General features: G+C 38.8%; 1 protein-coding gene across 1 annotated transcript; it reads left to right on the top strand.

Annotated features, from left to right (window-relative positions):
- Positions 1-1,992: 1,992 nt before the first annotated feature.
- Positions 1,993-13,583, top strand: LOC140945586 (uncharacterized). Its single transcript, XM_073394598.1, has 15 exons — positions 1,993-2,520; positions 3,391-3,498; positions 5,365-5,475; positions 6,013-6,123; positions 6,580-6,690; positions 7,310-7,420; positions 8,118-8,234; positions 8,635-8,751; positions 9,332-9,445; positions 9,752-9,865; positions 10,254-10,364; positions 10,815-10,925; positions 12,686-12,796; positions 13,105-13,215; positions 13,573-13,583. The coding sequence occupies exons 1-15, from the start codon at positions 2,016-2,018 to the stop codon at positions 13,581-13,583; spliced, it is 1,974 nt and encodes a 657-aa protein (XP_073250699.1). The 5' UTR covers positions 1,993-2,015.
- Positions 13,584-15,459: the final 1,876 nt, after the last annotated feature.

Genomic DNA, 15,459 nt, shown 5'->3' with positions numbered 1-15,459 from the left:
ATTTGTATAGACTGATATATATATATCAAGACAGATTGAGAGAAAGTACGAAAGTCACACCTTGTAGATAATAAAAGATTAGAAGAACTATAGATAAATGTGATATGTCCAAGGTGCTTTCTAAAAATCACTAATAGGAAAAAAATCGAAATATGAACATGATACTGATTTCCACAACAGCGAGAGTTACGACTGAAACCTGATCCTTGTCTCTTTTGGTAACAAGCTTATTGGGAGCTTCCACCCCTTGAAACCTTTTGTAAGAACATTCATTCGATTGCCATTCACCTTCCAATTTAGAAAACGCTCTGTATCACAGTACTTGCTTGCATTTCAAGAAGCTAATCACACTACAGAAATCAGCGCGCAACTCTCGTCATTGTGGACATCCTCGGCACGCTCAGAATTGATGTATGTGATACTAAATGGCTGATGTCCTATTTAAAATTACGCCTCTTATCTAATGAATGGCCCTTAACGCTTTTAATTTTGTATTAGACGCCCCACCTCTAATAAACGCCCCTGTCTGATAGACGTCCGCATGACGAAAGGGAAAAGTGAGCGGAAAAAGATCGGAACAAAACCATTCAATTTATTCAGAAGAGTTTGCAGTGCATCTTGTTCAATGTCAATGTAGGCGGATTCCGACATCGAAGTAGAGCTTTGTATCAATGGACGGACTGGGTGGTCTTCAATTTATATACTGTGGTAATAAATTTGCCAAAAGCATTTTAGTTTTGTGGAGTTTGTCACAGTTATGAGAATAAAATAGTACCTCCTATCTATTAACCGCCCCCGCTTGGGCTCACAAAATTAAATAGACCGGCGGCCTGGGCGTCTGTACTAAATCTTTTACGCTATTTCACAATCATTGAAACGTCAGTCTATAATTTCTTTTAGCTGGGGATTTACCTGCTGTCCGCGTTATAAAGGAGTCCGTGACAGCGGGGTGTTCGAAAGGCAAAAGTTGATTATATCATATTAGTCAGGGCAGAATGTTGCTGAATAGCAAATCACACTTTCAAGAAATGTAAATCAAACATAAAGCTGTTCAATAAAACTGTTCCTAGGTTGTCTCTGTATATTCATTGCTCGCCTTAGTCTATGTTCACACTAGAACGGCTAGCTTTTCGAGCCGACACAAAAATCTTTTTTCCGGTATAGTATGAACACCTATCCGATATGTGACTCTCCGCTTTAGAGATCGGCACGGAGCAGCATTCGCGACGTTACAGAAATGGCGCCAAAATCACCGTTCTTGTGTGTGAACAGAAGCCCTATCCGGTATGGTTTTCGCGCCGGCCCAAAAGGTATAGTGTGAAAATAGCCTTGGGATGATTCATAGATGAGCCCGCGTTCCCTGTAAAAGGGACGGAGACAGTTTTACACACTGATAAGGTTTTCATTTAGTATTTCAATATTGTATCAGGCTAATACAATTTTCAGTGAATGGCAAAATGTTCAGTGTAATATCGGCCACTTGTCTCTGAAAAGATAAGCGAAAATTTTCGCTTATTTAGCAGGCCGCGGAATGGCTTGATTTAACTGAGAAAAAGGTTTATTGGTTAATGTTTTGCGCCAATTGTCCACAATAAAGAATAAAAAGTAACCATGTAACAGACAGTTCAAAAGACATCATTTAACTCTTTTTGTTTTCCTTACAAAACTTGCGAAAAATATATCAAAGTTGTTGTCGTAAACGGATGATAAGCACGGTCGAACTTAAATTTGGCTTTATTGTAAACCTTGACTGACGAAGAGTGATAAGTGACTTTATACTACCGACACAAGCTGATTAATGCATTTTACATAAGTGCTCCAGCGATTTCTCAACTTCAAGTCTTGAATGATCTCTTATTTATGATCCTCAACAGAGGCTCCTGAAAGCGAGTGACAAGTGAAATTCAAGGTGACCAATTGCGAAACAGTAATGGCTTGTGTACGTAAACACAAAGGCATCACCTTAATAACTAATTCTATTGACCGATTTTCTCCTAGAGAAAAACCGGTCAAAAATGAAGCCGCGATTAAGGCATTTCCTCCTTGGTTGTGCGTTATTTTTAATTCTAGGTGAAATCTCTGCTAGGCCGAGGGAAGAGCGACCTCCTAATTTAAGAAAGACGAAGACAAAGACTCAACAATATGGAGACAAAAAGAAACAAACAAAACCATCTTCACGCTACACTTCAAAAGATCAACAACATGGCGTTCGACGTACCAGTCGGCGGTTGAAGAAACCGCCATCGTTTTCACCCATGAAAGATTACAACAAAGAACGCAAAAGACAGTATATAATGCATCCAATTCATCCATTTGTTCATCCATATATGTTTATGCGCCCGCCACCGATGACCCAAAGAACCATTGTGACAACGCGCATTCCACGGCCTCCAATGGCCGTACCATATAATCCGTTTTTTCCTCGCAGTTTCTTCGGTGGAATGCACCATCATGGCTCGCCATTTTCGTTTTATGACCCAATGAAAATGTATGGAGATGAAATAGACGAAGATGAGGAAGGTTAGATTATATATTTATTGTTTTCATCTGATTTTTTGGTCGATTTCGCTTGACAAGTTATGAATTGAGTAACCTGCTCAAGGTGACCGTTGAAATTGTTCTAATTCGCTCATCGATAGCCGACAAGTTTCGCCGAGGGAAAGCGATGCACAGAAAAGGAAAAAGAGTCAATCAACTAGCTCTTAAATATAAGGAGAGCCATAAAAAAAAAATCAGCTCAGCCTTTGATGTCTTGGTAAAGAGCTATGATAGGATGTCTCCTTCCTTGGTTGCAGCAAAGCAAATGGCTCTATTTATTGCTATTAAACGATTCAATAGCTACTTAACGTTGTTTACATAAACTGGCTAAAAACATATTTTAATACGCAATGAATGTAACTTCCAGACACCCAAAGGGTCCTTTGCTGCCAGGGATAATTTGTCATTAATTGAAATTGATAATAATGGAAAGTTAATTTTGGTTTTCACGTTTTCATAGCAGGAAAACGAATTCAGAAAAGTCTTACAAATTATAAACTCTGATTTGAAGTAGAATGTTTCGAAATTTTTAGAACCCCCACAACGAAATTGCTTGCGCGGCGGCCCTATTAAACGATAAACTCGTTAACAATTTTTACGTGTTTAGTTGTCTCTGCACCAAGATGTTGTGGAAACAATTCTTTAAAAAATGTTACACAAAAGAGTGCTATTAATTCAATGGCGTTTAGACATTTAACTGTAATTGCATACGGTCTCGAACCAAGGATAATGATAAAAATTTATATTCCTGGTATGAACCAATTATCAGTGGCAAAACAGATTGCTGAAGACTTTAATAAATTTTGGACGAAAATCATTTCATTACCTGACGCAAGTTCGTCCCCGCCGCAGAGCGTCATTGTAGTCCCAATCCATGCCAAAACGGAGCAACTTGTAATGAAGTCAAAGATGGATATGAATGCATGTGCGCACCTGGATACAAGGGAACTGATTGTGATGGTATGTATATTTCCCGAAAGGAGGGTGTATGGTTGAAGTTTACAAAGGTTAAAAGATTGTTTATCCAGCTAGTTTTCAGGCCCTCCACTCAGATAATTAGAAACAAATAATTTAGGTAGGACGTGACAGGATTAAAAACCCCAACTGTCAGGAGGCAACTAGTTGGCTATTTACAATCGTGGTCAAAGATTTGAACTCGGGACAACCGAGAACGAATCCAGGAAGTTGCTGGAGCAGGACTCGAACCGGGAAGCGCCGGATAGCGAGTCCGACGCGCTTACCACTAGGCCACGTTGCCTCCTCCTGCCTCCAATATGAACAAAATAGCATTGTGCCGTTCTAAAGGGTGTGGTTTTAAAGTTGTTTTGGTCTGAAAACGGGTACATATTTTGCTCATTATCTTTGTTTGAAGTTGGGCATGGTTTTCAATGGAACCAGGAAAGCATATGAAGGTATTTGATTGTATAATAATCTCCACAAGCAATTCCTCCATTTAAAGAAGTCGTTATTTCGCTTCAACTTGATGACGAATATTAAATAATTCTCATTTATCCCCAGGTTCAACTACATAACTTAATATTTTCAATTTCAAGCTTTAAAGGAAAATTCGTTCGCAAAGGGGACAATGCACACTCTTCCAGGGTGCTTGAGAGCTTTATTTCTTATTTAACTGATGAAATATAATCAAACTGACTTACCTATATGCTTTGTATCTTTCTTTGATAGTTGTGGAAGAGATTTTCATCAAAGCAAAGGTTTCTCCATTCGATTTCAGAGTATGATCCAACCTCGTTCCCAGGGTTCTCTCCTACCCGCCCTACCCGCTTCGTAGGGCGGCTAGGAGAGAACCCTGGGAACGAGGTTGAGTATGATCGCTTCAAGAACGTCGGAAACTTGAGTCATCTCGAGTTTCAGGTTTTAACTATTAACTTTATTTAGGAGCTGTGTTAAATCTTAACCCAGCATGGCCTGCCGAAAGTTGATGTTGAAATTGAAACTGAAATTGAAACTTTAATAAATACTCCCCAAAAAAAAGGTTTTTCAGTACCTATTTACAAATATAAATGCAAGCTATATCTAACAAGCTAATAATTGTTAAATGCTAACTGTCATTCGATCATTCATTCATTACAAGTTTCAGGGCTTTCGTAAAGGCCTTTACAGTTGTAGCGTTTCCAAGGTCTTCGTCTAACTTGTTCCAAAGGGATACTGCTCTATAGGCGAAGGTACGTTGGCCAGTGGCTGACCTGAATAATGGAATTTCGAACTTCTAATTATTACGGGTTGTGCGATTATGTACAGAAGATCGTTTTTTAAACTTAGCACATAGGTATTTAGGAGCTAAATTGCTGGCACACTTATAACCGACTCCACATTTATACGCGCAAGAAGCGATTTTGTTTTAAATGAAATCGAACGGAAAGCTCGTCTTCGCTCTGATGCAAATCCCTTTCAACATGATCAAAGAAAAACACAAGCATACAGGTAAATAAGACCCTGTTTACATGGAGTGGGGGACCCCGGTCTAGTGGGGTAAGTTTCTTTTGTTTTGTGTCCCCCAGGGCGTGAAAACAAAAGAAACCAACCCCACTAGACCGGGGTTCCCCACTCCATGTAAACAGGCCCTAAATTTGATTTTCATGCATTGGAATGTATTAACTATAAAATAATTTCGCTCGAGCTTATGAAGTTATGAACTCTGTAGCGTGCAAATATACAGCCGTCTCTCGCTGAGCTCTACTCTGTTGCCCAGTAGCTATCTTTAAGATGTCAGTCTTGACTTCTTTTCACTACGCGAAGGTGAAAAATTCCTCAGTGAGCAAATGTCCATTATTGACTCGCCATGCCACTCCTTTTTTCCTCAAGAGGAAAACAAGTGTCACCCTAACCCTTGCCGCAATGCAGGAATCTGCACAGAAGCAAATGGAGCTTACATCTGTACCTGTATGGAGGGATACAAGGGATCCAATTGCGAAGGTATCCTGCTTAAGTAGAACTACTGACACACGATCTAGCAATATATCTGCTAAGATAGCCATGCCTTAATTTTATAGTTGTTGCCTAATCTAAATTTCATGCAGTTTGCTCACTGCCACTCACTGTCACTTTTGGAGGAACGCACGGGAGGAAAGACTGACGTATGTCTTAATTATAACATCAGATAACTAAAAAGTATCGCCTAATTCACTGAGCTAAAGACGAGGAAACGGCCAAATTTAACTGTCTATCACCATAATGCCTTATCTAGCAAACTCTCAAACACCCTCCTGATTTCTGTTTCTCAATCACCGTAGGTACCTTTAATAACACAAAAAGGCGAATAGTCCAAATTGAAGTTAGTATTCAGGCCTTAATGAAAAACTCTGGATTAGTGGTGGATCATTAGCAGAATAAAGTTACTGTAGCACATGTCGGTTGACGTTTGTTGAGGCCAGTCTATGTTTATTTGACACTTGACGCGCACACTTGATTATTTAACTAATGAACGTCCGGAATGGTCTTTTCACGTAACAGAGAAAAACAAATGCCAGCCTAACCCGTGCAGAAATGGAGGAACGTGCACTGAAATGGATGATGGGTTCGAGTGTTCCTGTCCAAGCGAATACAAAGGACCGACGTGTGAAAGTAAGTACTACGATATCAAGGTAAGAGATCAAACCAATTATAACTGTTTCTGGTTTTGCCTATCTTCGGTCACTGTGAACGTCTCAGAGTTGAGAAGGGAAGTAACATGATGCATTAGTCACCTCGTCCAACCAGTCAGATTAGCCATGAAGAGATCATGTCCACCTCTTTAGAGTAGCGTAACCATCCTGATCCGAGGAAAGAAGCACGAGCAAGAGAGGCAGCAATGAAAGTGTAACGCCCTCATATGCCTCTATATACCCGACCCGGCTTCTAATTGGAGTGTCGCATTGTGGGACTTCAATCACGGACTTGTAACGTCCTCTATAGAAGAGGACCAAAGAGCTATAAAAATTATTAAGAAATGCAAAATACTTGGTTGAAACTCGTACATCACTGGTAGTGAGCGTTCGTTCCAGAGGTGTTCATTTACTTTATTTGTACTTTTTTTTTTAGTGGAGAACCTTTGCTTCATGAACCCTTGTCTTAATGGCGGAACATGTATGGAGTTACTTGGATCACACAGTTGTTTGTGCGCTGAGGGTTTTAGTGGAGCTGCTTGTGAGAGTAAGCATATTTTGTGTCATTATGAGGGACCTTTAGATTCTAAGACGAGGATTTTCTTAGTAATACTAATATTTAGTGCGCGCGCCTGAATCAGCATTACTTTGGTAGGAAAAATTGATAACAAGTTATCAAATGTTAGAAGTTATTTTATCATGGTGGATCAATAGAAATAACCAGATTAACGTTTCTGTTGAAAGATAAGTAAAATGAAGCTTTCCGAGATTTCTATTTTTTTTATTGTGAAAATACCACACGAAATAAACTTTCAGTCAAATCTCTTACTTGTTGTTCGTCATCGTATATGACCATAATGCTGTAATGTAACCACTCTCCTGAAATGTCGCGCCCCCCGTAAGAGGCGACCCAAAATTCCAAGGTTTTCATCGTCGCTTACCAAAGGTGGTCGCTTTCGAGCCTTGTTCCAGCTTTAAGTGCTCTGCCTAGGAAAATTAACTTATTCGCTTGAGTAAGTAATCGAACAAACGGATCTGGGGTATCTCAGTTTTTTTCTGAGTTAGAAAATTAATTTCACATCCTAACGAAAGGCCAATCATGTAGGATGCAGAAAATCTCGCAACTGCTATTTTTTATATAAGTTAATAATTGTTCTTTTTTTAAGTTGAAAGTAAATGCCGCAGCAATCCTTGTAGAAATGGAGGAACTTGTTATGATAATCATAACTCCTACACCTGTTCTTGTTTGGCGGGGTTCTCAGGAATTAACTGCGAAAGTAAGTACAGAAGAGAGATTTCCCTGGATACGTGTCAGATGACTGCATTCTTCATTCATTCGCAATCTCAATGGCTGGAATCAAGCATGAACAACCTTGAATCATGCTAAAGAGAGCCAAAGAAAATTGTTGATAAATAGCTTAATTACCAGAAGCTTTCAATTGAATGCTCATAATATAACTCACTGGCAAGATTTACAACCACTTTGCAGAGCGGAACAAAAGTTCTACCAAAATACTCTGCTCCATGACTATTATTTCACGTACAGAAGTACCGAAAAAGCCGCTTTTACGTGTTAATCACAAACAGTACACGAGAAAGTGCCTCTCATTCAGCTTCACACTTTCCTATCGGGACGAAAAAAATTATTTAAATGGTAGAGCCATGTTAAGGCAATTATGTCCTTTTGAGAAAATTTATTTAACCATACAAAGTAAATTCACCACCAATTGACTAATTTCCTTCAGTTATAATTTTCATCACATGGGATGTCACGTGGCCATGATTATAGTTTAGGCCACAATACCACAAGATCTCAATTCCGAAAAAATCTCTTTCCGTTTTATTCTCAGCGACAGCTATTGCCAATTAATCATATTTTCCGAACACACTTTTGACAAGGCCTAAACTCTCTTTTAAAGTTAAGAATGGATAAACTGCAGAGAATTACACACATTTCTTGTTTTTTCGTTACAGCGATGGTATCTGTTTGTGACTCTAACCCTTGTCTCAATAGTGGTACTTGCTTAAATCAAGGACCAAACATGTATAAATGTGTTTGTGCACATGGCTTCAGAGGGAAGAACTGCGAAAGTAAGTATCAAGAGAGCTGGCCTTACGAAGAAAACTGGTGGGATTAAATCAAGATAGAACATTGCGAGACACAGCACTACAGCTTGTTGATTAGGGACTGGGGCTGGTTTGAGTTTGGATTCGAGTCTTTTGTCTGAACAACGGCTTTGTAACCGAAAACTGTCAAAAAACGATATATACATCGTAGTTAGACTATAGCAACCTCGATAGGTCTCCCCTGGATGATATTATGTCGCAAACTAAAACAAAAAAAGAGTTGTGTTTTGCAGAAGTAAATGAAGGTCGAAGTTAAGGACAAAGTAGGAAATGCGATGGCTAACCACCACAAAACAACAATAGCTCCTACCTAAAACTGAAACAATTTTGATTTTTTTGTTTGTTTTGTTTTTTGCCCATGTAGTGGAGAAAAAATGCGAGCCTAACCCGTGTCAGAACAGTGGAATATGTCGAGAACTGATAGAGGACGAGGATTACAAATGCGAATGTTTACATGGGTACAGAGGCAAAGATTGTGAAGGTTTGTCTATTATACCTCCGCTTGTTTTAATTTCCTAAGTCTTCTGAAGCAGCAAGTTAGCTTCCAGCGATGCTAAATAAGAGTAGAAAAAATTCAGTCTATCAGTTTTCCTTGGCTACCAATTCGAGGAAAATCTTGCAAATGCTTTATCGATGAAATTACTAAAATTATACAACAATTACTTCAGGTACTTCAAGGCTAGAAATTTTCAGGAGGTAATTCCCCAACCCGTCTCCTAAATCGATTTGAATTGTTTAAATTCCCGTTTTTTTAACAGTATAAACTAAGGCAAAAATCTCTCTTGATCTTAGAGCCGTGTTCATCAAGCAACAGCATTTTGTTTTCAAGAAATTATACCTGAAAGACGTTTTTCAGCATCCCTTATTTACTTTTTATCCCTATCTTTGTTATTTCTTATTTTTGTTTGTTTTTATTTTTCTTCGAAATTTTTTCCTGGTACGCACATGCGTACTGCCCTACTGGTAGCTACTTCCCTATACATCCGTTAAATTTTGGCTTTAATTTTAATTTTAATTTTGACAGCTCTAATTTTATGAATTTCCATGAATTCTCTTTTTAGAGGAGATAAACATGTGTGAGTCAAATCCTTGTACAAACGGTGGAACATGTACGACCATGACGAGTTCATATCGTTGTCTATGTGTGGAAGGCTTTCGGGGAATTAATTGCCAAGGTGTGTTTCACAACTATTCTCTTAAAATAAATGAAGTTATGACCTCTATCTTCCTCTTAACTTCCAATGTTGGTTGATTGACAAAATTTTTCCCGACATTATTGATAGATACTTTTTTATCTAAAGGAATGGCTGGTTAATTGAGTTAGTTCTTTCCCTGACTGATCGATCGATGATAACGATTGATTAATTGATTGATTCACTTTATTGACGCTTAGCAACTCACTTGATAAATAATAAATTTCTACCAAGTTTAGTAAGTTATTTTCGTAACTGATTACTTACCTAAGATTGACCTTATAATAGAACAAGACAGATGTCACTCGCTTCCATGTCAAAATGGAGGAACTTGCATCCAAGAGATCACTGGAACATACAAATGTCAATGTCAAGAAGGATTCAGAGGATTTAACTGTGAAGGTAAAAATCACATTCTCAACAATAAAAAGAAACGATAAAATCCAAAGATATTTCGCATATTAGATCCTCATCACTCTAAAATTCATTAGCTAAGTTCTTCTTTGAGTATCTCCTAGAATTCTTATTCGTTTACAAACGCTACAGCAAACACGAGGACAAGTGTTTCAATAGTTTTTCACACACCTCAATACTTGCTCAATCCTAAGTAATCTCCCAAACGTTTTCAAACCTGCACACAATGTTGAACAAGACAAAGCAAAAACAATTTTTCCTGTGACGCCCAATAGATTATGGGCTTGAACGAATGAATAACCACAGCGGCTGTAGAATTTAGTACGTTGTATAATTACTGGTTGATATTTGAAATTTTTTTATCAATTACTTCCAGAGGAGCTAAAATGTCATTCGGGTCCATGTCAAAATGGCGGCACGTGTTTTGAAAACAGTGGTGGATACACGTGTACTTGCCCGCCAGGGTTCAAGGGACTCAACTGCGCAGGTCAGTTAACTAAATCAAAAAAATATAGTGAATAATAATGATAGTAGGCTGACCATGATATGACATATTTTGCAGTTCGAGAGGAGTCCTTTCCGCTGACGCATTAAAGGCAAATTTATAATTATACGATCTGTTTTAAACGACTTATCACTGACTATAGCTTGGTACTAAAACTGCAGAACTTTTAGTAATGTTACAGGCTTCCATTAGTAAGAGGTTAGAAGGATCACATGACTTGCAAGGTTCTCGATAAACGGCACATTTTTCAAATAACCCAGGTAATCCAGCTAAGACACATAAGGCCATTTCATAATGGCTCTACTGAACTTATCCCAGGGGCGGATACAGAAAATTCAAAAGGGGGCCATTAAATTCTCGTGAGGGTGCGGACCACTCACCCAACCCCTGTATCCCATGTATCCACTGACTCCTGCTCTGATTTCCATTTAGAGAAGGACAGCTGTCACCCTAATCCCTGTCATCATGGTGGAGTGTGTGAAATAGATGGTGACGACTACACATGTTCATGCACTTCCGGCTGGACAGGTCTCACGTGTGAAGGTACAAAATAAAGTTCATCAATTAAGGTTGCATTCCTTTGGAAAGATCCGGATCAGAATCAGTGATGCGAGATCATTCGGATCATGGTAGATCAAATGAACCGGTGAATCCTTGTCCAGAGTGGATTCATCGGTTCATTTGATCTACCATGATCCGATTGATCTCGGATCACTGATCCTGATTTGGATCATCCCAAACGAACGCAACCTTAAGTTGCCTTTCTGCCGAATCACTTTTTTGGCGTCAACTTAATTACGGGCAGCAATCACATAAAGAGAATGTTGGTAGATTATCTTACGTAACCGGGTATGAGCAAAGGGGTCCGCGTGATAAACTATACTTATCATTTTAATTTTGAAGCGATAAATTGAAACGATGGAGAAATCAGATAAAAATGTCGCTCTCTCTCCGTTGGGGTGTTGGGATCACTCACTCACTCACTTGTTCGCCCGAAGGCGGGCAACCACTAGATCTTTCCACAGCCTCTTATCAGCCATCAGTGTAGCAATCTCACTTGCTTCAAATGCACCAGTATCCCTCTTAAGAGTGTCAATATAAGTAGTATTCGGTCTTCCTCTCCCGCGATGGCCATGTGTTGGGATCGCAGAACATAAAACGTTCAGACTAAGTTGTTAGATTCTTTTCTCGCGAAATTCGCTCGTTTTTACTCGTGCACTGGGATTACTCTTGATTTTGAGATTGCGCTTTGAGACTGGATCCTTGTTTTGATGAACTGATGCACGGCACTATAAAGCTGTGTTGGTACACTGTTACAGTTTAAATATTTTTCTTTGTGTGTTTATGGGTGCATTTGTTTATTTATTACAATTTAAATATCTAGTTTGTATTTAAGTATTTTGTTTTATGTTTGTTTGTTCGTTTTTTTTTTTTTCCGCTTGGCCCAGCCTCTCAGCCCGATTAGCTTCTGCTATTTCTGAGTGGCTATGCTCTTTTTTTTCGCAATTAGTTAATTTCCTTTAAATTACGTAACTTCTTCTTTTGTATCAAGAGCACAATAAAGATTGTTGTTGTTGTTGTTGTTGTTGTTGTTGCTATAACAAGGTCGTGTAGGAGACTAGGTAAAAAGTCGGTTCCGAAAATAGGTCCATAGTGCAGTTCGAAACAACACTCGGACGCAGTCCCAAGTGTAACTTTAACATGACCAATGAAAGTGGATTTTCTAGATACAGGCTCCTTGCTTGGGACGGGTCTCATTTCCAAGGTTCTGCAACCAGTCTAATTCTCAAGACAATTCGTTTCTTCTCATCCATCGTTGCTGGAAATCCTTCTCTGCTCTGATTGACCACAGTATTTTTGGAACCAAACAGGCTGTGCATGATCGTGAGCCAGGCATTCCTGGGGGAGGCGGTCCTCCCAGATAAATGTGAAGTGAATACTCGTTGTTTCCCTTAGGTTAGAAAGTGTAGATTTTGGTCTCACCTAAGAATCACCAGATGGAAATCCCATATTTCCACCGGCATAAACTGAACGCATCTCTTGGTATAGGTTTGTGCGGCGAGAAATTTCTATATAAAAAACAAACGCCGTCATGCTGTGAAAGAGTACGGTCTTTTATAGGGGACAAATAAGTCTGAACCACACCCACATGCCATATTGGACTCCTTTTAAGGTTTAATTCTAATTTTCGATGAACATCGTTGTCTCTTTTTAAGGGAGTGCCCCAGGGAAGGCATCATATGGGAGATTATCTGAATGTGTTATATACGCATTAAATATTTCATGACTTTATTTCGTTTTAGATGAGGATCATTGTCATCCGAGCCCATGCGTAAATGGAGGAGTTTGTATCGCCAAAGGTTCCTCTTATGAATGTCACTGCCCAATACATTGGGCTGGAATAAACTGTGAAAGTAAGAGTTGACATGTTATAGAGCAAGAAGCACGGATTGCTAGCATAGTAACTCTCGTTCTTCACGCCACACTAAAGATCTGTTTTTATAATCAATCTCTATTAGAGAATGAGTAAATAGAATTCCAAGCGTCGCCGAGCAAATCGAAACAGGTCTGAAGGGCGCACCCAAATCGCATCCGTATGACTCGACTGTTTAAAATTTATTGGCATGACTATTTAACCCTACTAGCTTTCTTAAGACAACAATCAAAAGATCAGTAAGGAGAAACTGCTTTTGGATCTTCGTTTAATTATTTTATTTTGCAGCACCCACTACACTGGCTTATGCTGTAGCCAACACATGTGCAGCAACAACTTACGGCTGCTGTCCTGATGGCAAAACACCCGCAGCAGGCCCTCATCAGTCAGGCTGTCCCGGTAAGGACTGGAGCGAGATATTTGCATATTATTTGTCATTAGACCATCAAATAAGGTATCTATTATTTAACTGATGCTCTGTTTGTGAAAGCGAGGTCGTCGACGACCTTTTTTCAGACCATAACTTTCCTTTATAAATGTCGAGTTCATCAAAGGCCACGGTGTTTATTTTTTGTCTTTTTACACAGTAACGTATTCTTTAAATTAGCATCAAGACACTGCTGATTCTGTTAAAACTAAACCTCATTTAAAATAAATCTAAAAAATGAAAAGAAAAAAGAAATTAGCGTTGCAACAAAATAGTTACTGACGTTGTTATTTTCTCCCCTTTTCTTGTCATCCTTGATCATCGAAAAGAACACATTTGAGGTGAGAGTTTACGTCACTTTATCTTATCTTATCTTTCAAGGTTTGCTTGTTATGTTAGCTAAAAAGCTTTTCATTTTCGATATTTTTAACCAACTAGTTGGATTTTACTAAAACAATTATTCCTCTCGCCCTCATGGCCTCTAAGTCAATAGCCCATTCGGCCTTTGGCCTCATGGGCTATTGACTCAGAGCCCATTCGGGCTCGAAGAATAATTGTTAATTATCTTCCAGCCTCTAGCTTGCGCAAAAGTATTTTGACGTACGTTTTTTATACTTAGTATTTTATTTTTCAAATAGGCATGGCAAAGTGAAACATCTTTAGAACAAAGTGTCTGGACCCTGATGAAGCTGTGGTTCCTGAATAGAAAACCAACGCTCCTCGCTTACAGTAATAAAAACGAACAATCAAGGAAAGCCGTTGGAGTAAAATAAATAAACACTTGTTTCAAGATAGTAAAGATCAAAAGAGATGTATAGTACGAATTTCAAATACTAACTGAAAAACTGTCGCTCAGTTCCTGTATTTCGTGTGAAACAAACGTTTTGTAACAATGATACTTTCTTGCGCCAATTATGTATCCATCTAATTTATTTGTGTCTTTTCACCAAAATAGCTTATATAATCATTTTATATGCTTAATGTCATGGTTGTGTTAATAGTAAATAGTTAAACGTTTCATCGGAGAAATGCCAGGCAAAATTGTATTTGAAGGTTAAAATATATCTTGTTTGCACAGGAGACCATTACCCGTGGGAGCGAGTAACTTCCATGTACTCCTGTCAATTGGTTTTCACCGACCAGTTTATTTTTAGAACGATTTTCGCGCAAATTTAAGTAGTATCTTTTATGTCCCACAAAACAGTCGGTTAAACCGAGGACCCTAACAAAGGTATTTTTGACCTTTTAATTACGTTTAGTTTTCCTGGCTTTGTCGTGTCATTTGCTTCTTATAGTCCTACTGTGTTCTTAATCCTTTAAGTCCCGATAGTGACCAAGATCAATTTTCTCCTAACAATATCCATATGTTATCAAGAGAAATAGTTATGAGAGTTAATAAAATGATCACTCAAGAGAAAATGCTTTGATCTTCTACCAAATTCTCTCAACTTACTCCTTAAGGAAATGTATAGAGATCAGTTTGGAGAATTTGTATGTGGATATTGGAGCTTTAAGGGCTAAAAGGAGCGGAGCCTCCATTTCGCAGGGGAAAGTGCTCTACGATGTATCTAAAAATAAATCGGTCCATGAAAACGCCATGACATAGGCCATGATGGGGAGTTCCTCGCAGTTTGTTTTGTGAAAAAAGGTTTTAGCAACCTTTGATGACTCTGTACCGGTCCTTAACAGTTTATCGTTTTTTTATAGAGAGGAGAAGTGTGACGTCACGTTACCATGGTAGCAAAATTTCTGGATCACAACAATAGGGAGCTTAAGCAAGACGACGGCGACGGCAACGAGAACGGCAAAAAAAGCAATAGGTTTATATGAGGAAAACAACAACTTTACACGTGCATTACGCTTTTCTGTACATTTCTCAGCCATCGCTGCGCGAATGCGACATGAAATTTCCTAATCTCATGCGCCCTCTTTATGGAGTACGTGAACACAAGACAACAATTAAATTTTGTTTTCCTTTTTCTAAACTTAGATACAGTCCTTTCGGATTGAACTCCAGAAAATTTCGCCATCATTTGACAAATTGAGTGAAACTGAACTAGAACGATGAAGTTTGAAACAGTGCGAATTCACTTTTTGAGTGACGTTTTCTGTTTGTTCAGATCCAGAAAACTTGCTACCATGGCAACGTGACGTAACGACTTCTCCTCTCTGTTGATTGATTACATTTAGTGCCATTTAGTGCCAATTAGTGCCAA

Source organism: Porites lutea, chromosome 8 (assembly GCF_958299795.1).
Source record: "Porites lutea chromosome 8, jaPorLute2.1, whole genome shotgun sequence".
Taxonomy (NCBI): Eukaryota; Metazoa; Cnidaria; class Anthozoa; order Scleractinia; family Poritidae; genus Porites; species Porites lutea.
Note: the sequence above shows the minus strand (reverse complement) of the source record. Positions and strands in the feature narration are given on the sequence as shown.

What these genes read in the sequence shown, in the direction of transcription:
- LOC140945586 (XM_073394598.1), top strand. Translation starts at nt 2,016, where the DNA reads ATGAAGCCGCGATTAAGGCATTTCCTCCTTGGTTGTGCGTTATTTTTA. An exon ending in CAAGGGATCCAATTGCGAAG is followed by an intron (nt 5,476 to 6,012) that starts GTATCCTGCTTA and finishes TTCACGTAACAG; the next exon opens with AGAAAAACAAATGCCAGCCT. An exon ending in CAGAGGCAAAGATTGTGAAG is followed by an intron (nt 8,752 to 9,331) that starts GTTTGTCTATTA and finishes TTCTCTTTTTAG; the next exon opens with AGGAGATAAACATGTGTGAG.